This window comes from Aulostomus chinensis, chromosome 18 (assembly GCF_037954235.1).
Source record: "Aulostomus chinensis isolate RoL2024-O1b breed Wild chromosome 18, RoL_Achi_v1.0, whole genome shotgun sequence".
In the NCBI taxonomy this organism is placed as follows: domain Eukaryota; kingdom Metazoa; phylum Chordata; class Actinopteri; order Syngnathiformes; family Aulostomidae; genus Aulostomus; species Aulostomus chinensis.
In genome coordinates, this window is record NC_141337.1 from 25,297,940 (window position 1) to 25,312,225 (window position 14,286).

The window sequence follows — 14,286 nt, forward strand, 5'->3', positions numbered from 1 at the left end:
TACATCATCAATTGTATACCTGGAATGGTCAACCACTTGGTCATTGTCTCCATAGCTGTTGTCATGAGCTGGTCTTCTGCCACTAGCTGGTCCACCAGCCCTATATTCAGAGCCTCTGATGGGCTATAAAGCAACCCCAGAGCCAGAGCTATTTCGGTAGTCCGGTGGCCCACTGTGTTAGTCATGGTATCCTTAAACCTGTGGACAGCCCCATGTTTATGGAAATGACACAACAAGTAAAACACCATAAGGCATGAGTAGTTTTGCCATACTTTGAATTATTTACCAAAAAGGTGCTACAATGCCTAGCTGAGTCTCATTAAGGCCAATGCTGTAGCGGGGGTTGTCTGCCATTATCCTGTAGTCACATGCCAGGGACATCAGACACCCGCCAGCAGGACTGGAACCCTGTAGAGGGAGGGTATAGTGTTACCATTGCTGCTAGTTTAAATTTGGTCATGTCCTCATTTTTTTCGGCAAAGATAACTGGAAAAGCTGTACTTCAGTTTTACCATTTGTAACATTGCATGCGCCACCTTATAACCAAGGTATGCTACACATTCTAAATATGGATAGGAATTAAGACCCCAAAATCAATAAGGTTGACAGGAATAAAGCTTTCAAATTCCAGCTCTTACAACGAAACTGTTAAAGTTGTGTTAACACCGAACGCATAAGCACGATTTTGGCAAGTTTTTGGCAATTCAGAAACATTTCATCATCACAAGTAGGCTTTATAATGATTAAGATGAACGTTAGATAATTCCTTAATTTAGTGAAGATGAATTTAAGATTAATTTATTAATGTTAAGCAATGATGATTTCTGTGTAGCTAGTGCAATGTTCTTCCAACTATCACCACTACATGGCACTATATGTGTTTGAGTCTACTGTCTGAATATTTGCCTACATTCTTGTGAAGGTGCTGTGATAAAATAAGGTAAATGTACATTTACATAAATACATATAACTTTCATCCTTCTGGATGTCCTATGTTGACATGGTTGAAATCTTGTTGGGGCTCATCTGAGCATTCAGAGAAGGAGACTGGATGTTACACCTGGCAAGCATTAGAGCAATGGTCCCATGATGTTTTGCATATGACAGGATGAATTACTATGCCCAAGTGTCCCAGCTGCCAATCATACACCCAGATGTTTACATAGATTCATGAATGGAGGCTTCTCAGTAAAACTGGGCTCCACAAATCCCTCTTGACCAAGCTATAGAAGAAACAAGACACCCAGACAGCTGGAGGGACCAAGGGATTTAGCTTGAAGCCAGGAGCTGTGTGCAAATATTATCTAACAGCTGAGTACAGAAGCATGCCATCCAGATCTACAAGGTCCATGAATCAAGAGCGATGAAGCAGATGTCCAGTCTCTCATTGACTTTATGGAGAATAACTGGCTCAATCCTATGTCCCCTGATGAGTCCAATCTGATTGGCCTGTCCACTGACTTCATGACTCCACTATATGTGATCAGAGATCTCTTCAGAGCTGATGAGATAGGAGACGAGGCCTACCAGGTTTTCAAGCAAACCAGGTTAGATGAGAACCCACCATCTTTGCAATTCCATGACAGGATGACCAAGCAAAGTCTCAAGACATTCTTCTATACCAGCAAAAAGATAGCTCATGGGAAGAAAAGGCAAATTGCGGTTCTCAAGGCAGATAGAAACCTGTTCAGCCACATGATACTGTTAGCTCAAAGCAGGAAGGTGGACATTAAGGACATCCTTGCCCACCCACTGGGTCCACTGCCTTGGGCACTGGCAAATGCTGATGGTTGCCAACAAAAAACTAACATGACTGCACTTTCCAGAGAGCTCGAAGAGAATGTGCACACATCCCAACACTATTTACTTCCATCATTGATGAGATGAGCATTGTCCAAAAACTGAATGGCAACAACAAAACCAGAGTCAGCCTTCATATGTCCTCCACAAGGGGGCAGAGAGTGAAAGGACTGATGTGGTTGGTGATTTCTACCACCAGACTTTGATCATAGATAATGAACAACTAAACAGGGGTAGAAACATCACTATCCAGTACAAGAACCTTGCAGGTGGACACCACATCCAGTTGTGGAGAACATTCCTTTGCAGTCCCTCTAACAAGACCAGTCTCATCAAATTTCTGGTGGAAGAGCAGAAACTCCCACAACACAGAGAAATACTATATGGCAAAACATTGTTTATGACCTGTGAGGAAACCTGCTACAGGCTGACAGAAGATGAGTGAGGAAGTATCAGAGAAGTACTCCACATATAAAGAAGCTGACACCCGGATGCTTATGCATGCACTGGATGGAGCAAATGCAGACTCAAAGGCAGTTATCACAGCTGAAGACACTGATGTCATGCTGCTTTGTCTTGGCTTCCAGAAGGACATCGCTTGTCCTATATACCAGAAGTGTGAGACACAGTCACAAACAGTTTGTTGACATCAAAACTGGCAAGCTCATTGGAGACAGCATCTGTGAAAATCTAATTGGCTTACATGCCTTCCCAGGCTGTGACACTGTCAGTGCATTTGCTGGTCAGGGGAAGCTGAATGCCCTGAAGATGGTGACAAAGGACACTTCAAGCCAAGAGACTTTTAGTCTACTGGGGCAGTCATGGAATGTGAGTGATGAGCTCTTCCAAAAATTGATGAGCTCACCTGCTGGATGTATGCTGCTAAGAGCAGCAATGGTGAGGTCAATGAACTGCACTCCCAGCTTCTCACTACCAAAAGGGGAGAAGCTAAGTCCAGCCAGTTGCACTCTGTCGAGACGGTTTCTTTATGCATCTTCAATAAGCCAACTACCAAGCAGCAATCTTGAAGTGCTGTCTGCAGGTTAACCTTATGGTGCCAAGCCTAACTAAGCATAGATAGACAGACAACGGTGGCAAGGTGGTCATTTATTGGATGTGGTACCCACCTGCACCAGATGTGGTCTTGGAACTGTTAACATGTAAGTGTGTTTGTTCATGCACAATGCCAAGCTGCATGTGCCTGTCAAATGGTCTGACAAGCACAGACACGTTACAGACTTGTCATAACCCCCCCCCAAAAAAAACAAACAAACAAAAAAACAAAAACAGGATGATCCAGAACCTGACTTTGAACTTGGGGATTCAGATGACAAGATTGACAGTGTGATTCTGGACTTGGTGTAACAGCTCCCACCTCCACCTCACCCTTCCCCTGCACTCCACAAACCCACTCATCACAATCTACCTCCCTACAAGAACCCTGGTCTTCTCGCCAGTTAGTCCAATTGTTCTCATTGAATTCCTGTGGTATGTATAGTCCTTGTTAGTAGTATTTTTGTCGTTGTATGTTTTTTCTTTGTCTCATTCTTGTTTTCAGTTTGCCCTCCAGACAAGGTGTGCAGGGTTTGCAATTCCACACCCAGGACTGATACTTGGACTCCCTGAACACCCTTCTCTGGATTCTTGTCAACGATCTTGACTACTGATTTTGGGACTGTGTTTGCTGATCACCTGACCCTTGCCTTGCGCCCTCCACAAACCACCCTCACACTTGGTTAGGGAGAGGGTCACTCGAATACTCTTGTTAATTCCATAAGTACACACAGACCTTTGCAACCATATACGTATCACATCAATAACATACTGTACTTTCAGTGAGACAATCATTGATTTAAGTATCATGTTGTCAATGTTGTTATTAATATACAGTCATTGTATATGAGCAAATGTGGCCTATTAAGACCAGTGTGACCTAATTTTGGTCTATAGTTTCTTAGTAATATTGGACTTGGATAAGGCTCACAATCACCTCTCACAGTGAAATAATATGGGTATTTTATACATTTTCTGAAACCTTACAGTCATGGGAATATTGTAGTATTTGTGTTTTGTGTCCCTGGTGTTCCTAGATGACACAGGGCTAAAAAAGAATATAGTTAAGGCGGAAATTGTGAAAAGGTGTGTTCTGGTGGTGGTTTGAGGAACTCCAGTGACGTCCATATTTGTCAAAAAGGTTCATAATTGGACTTGAATGAAAGCTAAGAGAGTTCCCTTTAAAATGATACCCAACACAATGTTATTGAACATTGAGAAATGTCCTAACCATGAGCCTAAACCAGAATATGCACCAGCGTCCAACATGCAATTTACCTTAGGGGGTGGTTAAGTTCATGAGTTGATAACTGAGATACAGCTGGCAGTCAGGAAGTGCTATCATACAACAATACCATCTACAGACATGCATTTGGTGTCTTTAAAATATAAAGACGGCTATGTTGTCTGTCATTGTTGTTTAACAAGTGAAGCTGTTGCCAAGGAGGGGGCAAGAAAAAACAAAAACCAAACAAAACAAAACAAAAACCTTGCCAGACTGCTTACTGCTCTTGGAGCTATTAGCCTGCGATCAATCAAGAGACAAGGTGGGAGAGGCTGGGGGACCAGCAGACATCTCCACATTCATGTTATGTCATCATTTCAAGTGTGTAATAAGATAAGATGTGCTGCCTGTTTACTCGGTAGGCGCACACAGCACATTTTGCAAATGGAATTTGATTGGTTAAGTAGTCCGTCTCTCTTGTTGCTACACTTTTGAAGAATAGTTGGCTGGTGTGTGTATCATTTCCGCCTCCGCCATCCTCAATGCTTACCCATACTGCTCAGCAGTAGCTGGCATCTGCTCTCTAAAATAATGTGAGATAAGTAAGAGCTAAGTCAAAAATATAAAATTACTGGGTGGATCATTTTCTAAATAACAAATAAAAAATACCACTTAAATAGATCATATTTTATCCATGCAAAGATTTAAAAACCAATGCATCTAGATTTCATTCCAAAACTGCATCTCTTCACAGCTACTTGTCCGGCAAACTTACGCACAACATGCCTGTGTGTCCTTGTGTTGACATGAATCGGATAATCTTCCCATTTCTGCTGTTGGGCCAACATAACCAGGAGAAGGGATTAATTCAGAGATTTGACAATTAATCCATCTGAAGAAAGGACTTCCGGCCTTCGCCAAAGGGTCGTAAAAAGGGAGATCAACTCTGGCCATTGACCCCCCCCCCACCCCCAAAACTCGCGCCCGCCGCCATTGGCTGAGAGCCAGTATGTCCCACAGGAAGTGACATCACTGGCCTGACCAGACAAACGTACCGAGCCAAGAAAGACTCGGCCTCTTCGCACCTTGGCCTGGCAGTGCAGCAACGGCGAGAACTCCGCCCCCCCTCCCCCCCAACTCTTCCAGACAAGACACTGTTGAGCCACGCTAACCGTGTGAACTGGTTCCCTGGTGAACGAAAGCTCCGCCAAGCTTGTTCACCCCTCCACCAGTCGACTTCAGCAGATCCGTGCAGGCTGCCCGCTGCTCTTTCTGCGAGCCTCCGAACCAGCGCTCTGGACCAGCGGAGATTGAATTCCTTACCGCCCCACCAGATCAAGTAAGGATTTCCCTAACTAGGCATTTTCTGGACAGAGACATAGCTTAGTTGTGTTTATATAGTGTCTATGAATGCACTGTTTTGTGACGAAAGTCCTGTGAACAGCAGACACTATTATATGGCATTACGCTGTATCTACTAATGTTGATTGTTTATAACTGTAACATTTTCAAGAAGGTGCTACATGTTATTGATTCTGGACAGTCCTGCACAAGTGTATTAAACATTTTTCGGTCTACTTCTGTCTTTTCCTCTCTCTCTCTCTTTCGCTAAGCCGTTCGGCTTACTAACTGACCGCTCCATATTTTATACCTCTACAGTGCTAACCAGCGGCTAGCTAGCCTCAGCAGTTAGCCCCCCCTGCCTCCGCTAACTGGTTGCTAGGCAACCAGGTTCCACCCTCCCCTTCTCTTTCTCTCTTTCATACACACACACACACACACACACACACACACACACACACAAACACGTTATCACTTTGTATCTTTTGGTTAGATATAACCGTTATACCAATGTGTTGCTGATCGATTGATGCATTTTGCATTTTGTTTAATAAACACTTTTATTTATAAGAGAGAAGTCGTAGTGTCTTTTGTGTACAAAACTGTGGTCACGTGTCTAAGTGATAGCCAGTGCTCGGATCTCACCCTTCTAAGATCAGAGTTATCCCTATTTAGTTGATATTATAGAATATTGACTGTTTAGTGGATAAACTCTGTCTGAGACTGATAACTTTTCCCAAACTTGGTCAACATTTTAGTTTCCCTGAACTCATCAGGGTGGTGCCCCGAATAATTAATATTAATTAGTAATTTTATTTAATAATCAATTATATTAATAATTATTGATTATCATTTTGACCAAATCGCTCATCAACGCACAACACTGCTCTACATAAGCCCACCTCTGACATTTTAGTTTTGTCTGGTTTCATCAAGTTACCAAGGGTTTATTTTCAGTTGGTCAAGGTCTTAACTTACTCATGGAAAATCAGTCACTAAAATTTTTCATCATAGGTTTTTTTTGATGAAATGAACACTGGGGGGAATGAATTGCCAAGTTTATATTATTAAAGAAATATTGGTGTTAGGGCTAGACATGTAAAAACCCAGGAATCCTTAGCTTGTTCAATACGTACATTGATTGCAGCTATTGTAACCATGTTGGAGCTATAGACTTTCAGCCACATCTCCTGAACGGCTTTCCAGAACACTCCACAGGACTCAGGACTCTTCCCATACATCTCCATGATGTCCAGACCTGCAGAGAATACCTTTGGTAGGCTCTGAATCAAAGAATAGACACACAGAGCTCAGGTAGTTCGTATAACAAATTAACTAATGAGAGGTTGCATGTATTGTGGTTCTACATTACCGAGGTGATGATGAGGCCTCGGCAGCCCTTATCCATCTCCAGCTTCTCAATGCTGATGCAAAGCTCTGTAAGGAAGTCTAAACTGAGGCTGTTGACTGGTGGACTCTGCATGCGCATCACAGCCACACCTACAAAGTCAAAATGCCAATGTTCAACCTCAATTCACTACTGATATTCATGTACAACACATAAGGCTGGGGATTTGTCCATTTTCTACCTTCATTGCTACTTTCAGTACTGTTCATTTCTTCGTTGTCAAATACAATCAATTTTTAAAATTATATTTCCAATACAAACTCACAAAGCCTATGACCAGATCATGACATTACATCAAATTATTTGTACATTTAGGTCTAACATAGCAACATTCAGTATTAGGATTTTTGGGAGGTTATGTTTTTTCCCCCTTTCATTCATACTCCAATCATTCTTCAAAATCATTCTCCAATTATTCATCCAGTCCAATCATTCCCCCTACATACTTCCATATACACTTTTTTGCCCCCCTCCACCTCACACCCAGCCACCCACTCAATCCACCTATACATACACCCTGTCCCATTGTTCTTCCGATATACTTCCACCCACCCTCCACCACCACACTCATTGGTCATCACACATACAGTGGGGTAAAAGAGTATTTGGTCAGCCACCAATTGTGCAAGGTCTCCCACTTAAAAAGATGAGAGAGGCCTGTAATTTTTCATCATAGGTACACTTAAACTATGAGAGACAGTATGGGGGAAAAGAGTCCAGGAAATCACATTGTAGGATTTTTAATGAAATAATTAGTAAATTCCTCTGTAAAATAAGTACTTGGTCACAAACAAGCAAGATTTCTGGCTTTCACAGACCTGTAACTTCTTCTTTAAGAAGCTCCTCTGTCCTCCACTCACTACCTGTATTAATAGAACCTGTTTGAACTTGTTATCAGTATAACGAAACATATCTTACAGACTCCTGAGTTATCATGTTTTCCTCTATGACAAATTACATCCATAATCCGGTTTTGATCACTGCAAATTACTACAGGGTGTCCAGTATAAGCATGACATTATGTCCACAACCTCAAGCAGTCACACTTCAAACTCCACTTTGGCCAAGACCAAAGAGATGTCAAAGGTCACCACGAACAACATTGTAGACCTGCACCAGGCTGGGAAGACTGAATCTGCAATAGGTACGCAGCTTGGTGTGAAGAAATCAAGTGTGGGAGCAATTATTAGAAAATGGAAGACATACAAGACCACTGATAGTCTCCCTCAATCTGGGGCTCCACGCAAGATCTCACCCCGTGAGGTCAAAATGATCACAAGAATGGTGAGCAAAAATCCCAGAACCACACGGGGACCTAGTGAATGACCTGCAGAGAGCTGGGACCAAAGCAACAAAGGCTACCATCAGTAACACACTACACCGCCAGGGACTCAAATCCTGCAGTGCCAGATGTGTCCCCCTGCGTAAGCCAGTACATGCCCAGGCCTGTCTGAAGTTTGCTAGAGAGAATGTGGATGATCCAGAACAGGATTGGGAGAATGTGATATGGTCAGATGTAACCATCATGCTTTTGGGGCAGTTTTTCTGCAAAGGGACCAGGACGACTGATCCATGTAAAGTAAAGAATGAATGGGGCCATGTATCGTGAGATTTTGAGTGAAAACCTCCTTCCATCAGCAAAGGCATTGAAGATGAAATATGGCTGGGTCTTTCAGCATGATCCCAAACACACCGCCCGGGTAACGAAGAAGTGGCTTCGTAAGAAGCATTTCAAGGTCCTGGAGTGACCTAGCCACTCTCCAGATCTCAACCCCACAGAAAATCTTTGGAGTGAGTTGAAAGTCTGTATTGCCCAGCGACTGCTCTAAAACATCACAGATCTAGGTTTATATGGAGGAATGGGCCAAAATACCAGCAACAGTGTGTGAAAACCTTGTGGAGACCTACAGAAAGTTTGACCTCTATCATTGCCAACAAAGGGTATATAATAAAGAACTGAGATGAACTTTTGTTGTTGACAAAATACTTATTTTCCACCATAATGTGCAAATAAATTCTTTAAAAATCAGAGTGATCTTGATTTTTTTTCTCATTTTGTCTTATAGTTAGGGTATATCTATAATGAAAATTACAGGCCTCTCACCTTTTAACTTGCACAATTAGTGGCTGACTAAATTCTTTTTTGCCCCACTGCACTATAGTGCCTTTCCTTGATAGCTTCACAATCTCACGACTTCGCTCCTTATAAAGCTTCATAAATTGTAGTCCATACATTATTAAGTTGTTTCTATATTGCTGTCTTCTGACATTGTCCTTTTGAAATTCAAAATAGTCATTACTTTTCCAATTTTCAAAGGTTGGTGCTTTATTTTTCCAGTTTTGCAAAATTAATTTCTTATAAACCAGTGAGGAAAATAATTTGCCACCGTGTTGGATATCCAAGTTGAAATTTGCAGATCCTTGGTGTGAGCACCAACTCCCGGTTGCAGGTTCTTGACACCCACTTCTCAATTTGGTCCCAGATTTCTCTATTTTTTTCTATAAAACCATAAGGCATGGACATGGGAGTCACGCTGTGTGCTACATTTTAAAAACAAACTGAAGACTTTGTACATTCAATTCTGTGACAGATGTGTTGGATAAGTCATTTACTGGGGTAAATCAACTGAGTAACCAAAAAGAAAGGCATCCCGCACACTGTCTAAACTTGCAAAAAGTTTTAAAGAATATATAACATTTTTCAGCACTGTGACCACCATCAGTGTGTTAAAGACAACAGTGGTAAAGGGAGACATTTTGAAGCCTGTTTGGGAGGGGCTCAGTGAATCACCACAGGTGTGGATTATCAATCAGTTATCAATGATCAAAACAATCATTAAATCCAACACAAATAATACAATATACAGGATCACAGAAAGAATATACACAGGATGATAGAAAACGATAAATGAAAAAAAGAGGAAGATACGTGGGCTATACCAACATGATAAGTGTATATCCAATCTAAAATATGCATGTATAAAGGCCTAGCCTATGAAGGCGCTAAATGAACTTATAAAACCTTGTCTACGACTGGCTGATTCTGGACTAAAAGAGACTTGAAGTTCAATCTAGTCCGACACAAAAAATAATCATGGCAAGGCAAGTCGTAAAAGAATCTACAAGAAAACATTTAAAAGACATTCATCAGTAAGACCCTTGGGTGATAGTCTGTAAGGCGTGGGTTCAAAAAGCTTCCCATTGTTTGAGTAGCTTGTTGTGATCCCCTCCGTGGGAAGGGGCAGTGACCTTTACTAATACCATGGAAGCGGAGAGTCGAAATATTATGGCGGGCATCATTCATTGGAGCTCAATCACATGCATATCATGTGAAACTACACAGCTGCACCTTTACAATGGTACCTATCACTTATTTTTGCATTCAAGTATTTGTTAGAAAATAATTTTTGAATTTGGCTGAATTGAATCATAAATATGGTTCGCAAATAGCTGTGCGTTGATGTGCACTCCTTTTACCCTCATCTAAATAACTCACAAACCCGTCATCGGACAGCTACGGAACGCATATCATATGAAACGGCAGAAACGGAGCTGTACAATGATACAAGACACATACATGTGCATCAAATCTATCTTTTTATAACTAGGCTGTTGAAAGACTGCAAATAATAAGTTTCCTTATTTGTTTACTCCAGTATATCACTTGTACTGGTCAATCGCTTTATAGAGAAGAACAACATATCTTACAGACTCCTGGGTTATCATGTTTTCCTCTATGACAAATTACATCCATAATCTGGTTTTGATCACTGCAAATTTCTACAGGGTGTCCAGTGTAAGCATGACTTTATGTCCTTTTCTGAATGATAGGAAAGTTTTACTTCTCAAAATCTTCTCCAAGTAAACAAAAGAGCACAGGCGTGCGCATTTAACGTATGGAGGCTACTGTAAATACACATGTGCAGATCAGTTCAGGTTAGGTCACTATAGGTCAGTGTCGGTCACTGAAAAGACGCAGTGTACATGTCAGTACATGTCAAAAAAAAAAAAAACCACCAAAAAAATATACTGGAGCTGAAGTGGCACAACTCACATGTGAAGACGCCACTGCAGACTTTTGATCTGGCTCAGGCTTTGCGAGTGGATTATCTGATGATGAGGAGATATTTTTGTCATGGAATTGGATCCAACTCATGATGATCCAAGATTTATATAAATTGTAACTATTTTCTACATAATATTTGCTACATAATAATATGTTGATATAATAACTATAGGGACACCATAGGGAATCTTGAAAATCCCTTTTGATGTATATAATGGTACACATAGTTGTGTGTTCTTGTGAGTAGATGTGTGATTGTATTCTTTAATTATGTATGCATTTTTTTTCAATGTATGAATATGAAAATATTTTTCATCATAAGCAGAATGTGTTTATTTCAGTCAAATTGCTTTTATTTGCACCATGCACACCACATGTTTTTGCAAATTGTGAAGTCATAGAATGTTCCACCATCATGGTGCTTATATTGTCAGATTCCAGGAAAACTCCCCCAACTCATTATGCAAAGATGTGTGTGCTGGAAACCTTCTATGATGACAAACACGTAGAAAATTGCAAAATTTTTTAATATTTTTTTTTTTTGCATTCAACATTTTTTTATAAAATATATGTAAGCAGTACCAAGTGAACTGATGGTGTATGATATAACTTCTGGCAGTCACAACATCTTAAACAAATAAATTCTACACATTTTTATTTATTTTCAGATCTGACCACTTTTCAATGTTTTTCTTTAACCCTTTAATTAATGAAAGACACTTGTCTCTATAGAGTTGACATTTATCTCTGCTGGTGTAGCAACCAAGATATCCAATATTCTGTATTTGGACTTTTAAATTGTTAATAGTTTTCCAAATTATTTATGCTTTTGTTGAAAAATTAGTCAGTACTTCGATAACGCTTGGTATGAATGTTTTTGCCTTATTTAAGTAAAGTAATAAATCATCTGCATAAAGACGTAGTTTGTAGTCACGCTTTCCAGTAGTAATACTTTTTTATTTTATTTGTCTCTTTTTTTGAGCTAATGGTTCCATTGCTAAAGCAAATAAAGATGGTGATAAAGGGTCTCCCTTGGCTTCTTCATTAAAAAATAAAATACATTTTAAAAGTATAACAATTAAATGACACATTTTCAAGTACTTTGCATTTTCTTGGAGATAAGAGTGGCTGTCTAGCAGCCGAAGGGTTGCTGGTTTGATCCTCACTGTCCCCTGATGACCATGTCGAGGTGTCGTTGAGCAAGATACTAAAGTCCTAATTGCTCTTGATGAGTTGGTTGGCAGTTTTATTTTAAACTAACAACCACATAAATCTTACATCTCAATGAATTACATCTTTAGAACCAAATTCCATGTGCCAACTTGAGAACTAGTATTCCAATCTAGACTTGTAATAATGTCAAATGACAATCAGTAATGCTATACCACTACCTTGAGGTTGGTTTGTGGCCTATAATTACACATCTATTTATATTCCATGGCTATCTCAGTGATCCTCCCATTCCCAGAGTTCAGAGAGATCACAACAATGATGATTAAGGAAAGGATTTTCCTGGTGTTCAACTTGAAATAACCATGGAAGAAATTGTCCTGAAGCCGCAGGTCCCTGAAAAGCTGAAATGCTCCCAACGTGTGTGTGTGTATACACATGTATATATACGTAGATGTACAATCAGATCTGGCATCTGGAAGAATTTCAGTAACATACATCTCTAAGATCAATTAATTTTGATGCTTCACCTGACGCATAATTTGTTACCTGCATTTCGGTCCAGATCCACAGTGATTTTAGATGATGTGGATTTGTTCCTCCAGTGAGAAGCAACAGGAGATGCATACACTTTGCCATGAGTGCTTTGGGACAGCTGGGAAAAAAGAGCTGCGCACGCACACACACACACACATACACACCAGAAAGTTGTACATGATGAATGTAGTGTAAAAAATGATGATAAATCAAATTCTCCCTGCACCTCCAAAGAAATTATTCTAGCTTTTAAAAGGCTATTATTTCAAAATAAGTAGGAAGCTGCAGTATATACAATTACCTTCATCCCAGTTGGAAAACTCCCTAAAACATGTTTGAAATGAGGGATTTCTTCTTCGTGTAAATTTATCAATTGAAGAAGGTAAAGCAGTAGTGGCTGGTTTCCACACGGAACCAGAATTACCCAAGAAGGAGTAGGAAAAACAAAAAACAAAAATGGCCTTAACCTGAGATGCTGCAATAACTGGTTAAAGCCTATGAGCTAACGTTAAAGTTAAAGCCCCCAGTGACCTTTACCCCAGATTGAGCCCACCACAAAACGTTGTCGTTAATTTGCCTAATGAGGCAAAATGCTGTCGAACTGATATCGAGACATACATTAAAATCGCCTCAATACAACATGCAGATACACTCAGTAGGCATACCTGGCAAACTGCACTTCTTGGTCACAGCCGCTCTCATCGCCATGTTGCCAAGAGGCTCCTTTGAGATGATCAACGCATGCGCAGTGGAAATTGCGAACATGCTAAACACGTTCTCCTTCTTCTTCGTCTGCTTTTTTTCCGTCTTCTTCTTCCCCTATTGTTTTATGGCGGTTAGTCAATAACTTTTAGGGTGATTACCGCCGCCTCCTGGAATTGAGTGTAGAGTAAAATGGCAGTGATCATCATTGTCACAATGGTCTGTCTTACTTTTAACATCTATAGACTTCCCTTATGTCTCCTTCTTTCCTTTGAATGCTGTAGAGGTTCCTGCCCTTATCTCTTATTTTCAAGTCTTCCTGCCTTCTCTTTTTAATGTATTATTTGATAATGCTCTTTTTTCCACTTTGCTGTGTTTTACACTCAAACATATTTGTCTTTCTCTTGTTGCCCATTTTACATATTTGTCTGCCATCTCATTTGCTTTCACTCCAATATGGTCCAGATGTTATCACAGTTCAGGGTCTCCTGTTCTTTAGGGCCTGAGTTACAAAGGGGGCAAACATCCTATTGTATCTGTTCAGTTTCTTTCTTTATTATTCCACCACGTAAGACCTCAATTTGACCCCCTAAACATGCTAAAAAATTCACCAAATTTGGCATGTACATCACGTCTGGTTAAAAATTGGATAAAATGTAAAAATTAACCCCAGAAGTGCTCAAATTTGCTCCTCATATCCACTGTTGTGGCGGAAACAGGTGGAGGAGGAATTAGAGGAATGAGAGAAATTAGAGGACTGAGTCTCAGGTGTCAGATGGGGAATCTCTTTATTCATAGCGACGAGCCCTACTAGCAATGCAGTCAGATATCTTCCAACGATACTGAATATGACACACATTTTTACACTGAAGTCAGGCTGTGTGTGTGTATGTGTTGTGTGACGTGATGGCTTCATCCAGTTATAATTGGACTACAACCAGATGTGAGTGGCGTTTCCACACTGAATGTGTGTGTGGTGTACTT

General features: G+C 40.5%; 1 protein-coding gene across 1 annotated transcript in view; it reads right to left on the reverse strand.

Annotated features, from left to right (window-relative positions):
• eci1 (enoyl-CoA delta isomerase 1) overlaps window positions 1-13,391 on the reverse strand; it is a 19,227-nt gene extending 5,836 nt beyond the window's left edge. Inside the window, exons 1-6 of the mRNA XM_086184338.1 lie at window positions 13,266-13,391; window positions 12,613-12,732; window positions 6,792-6,919; window positions 6,556-6,702; window positions 287-408; window positions 20-198 (exon numbers count right to left, since the gene is read on the reverse strand). Coding sequence (XP_086040464.1) covers window positions 20-198; window positions 287-408; window positions 6,556-6,702; window positions 6,792-6,919; window positions 12,613-12,732; window positions 13,266-13,365 — 796 coding nt within the window. The 5' untranslated portion in view covers window positions 13,366-13,391. The remainder of the gene's footprint in view (window positions 1-19; window positions 199-286; window positions 409-6,555; window positions 6,703-6,791; window positions 6,920-12,612; window positions 12,733-13,265) is intronic.
• Window positions 13,392-14,286: the final 895 nt, after the last annotated feature.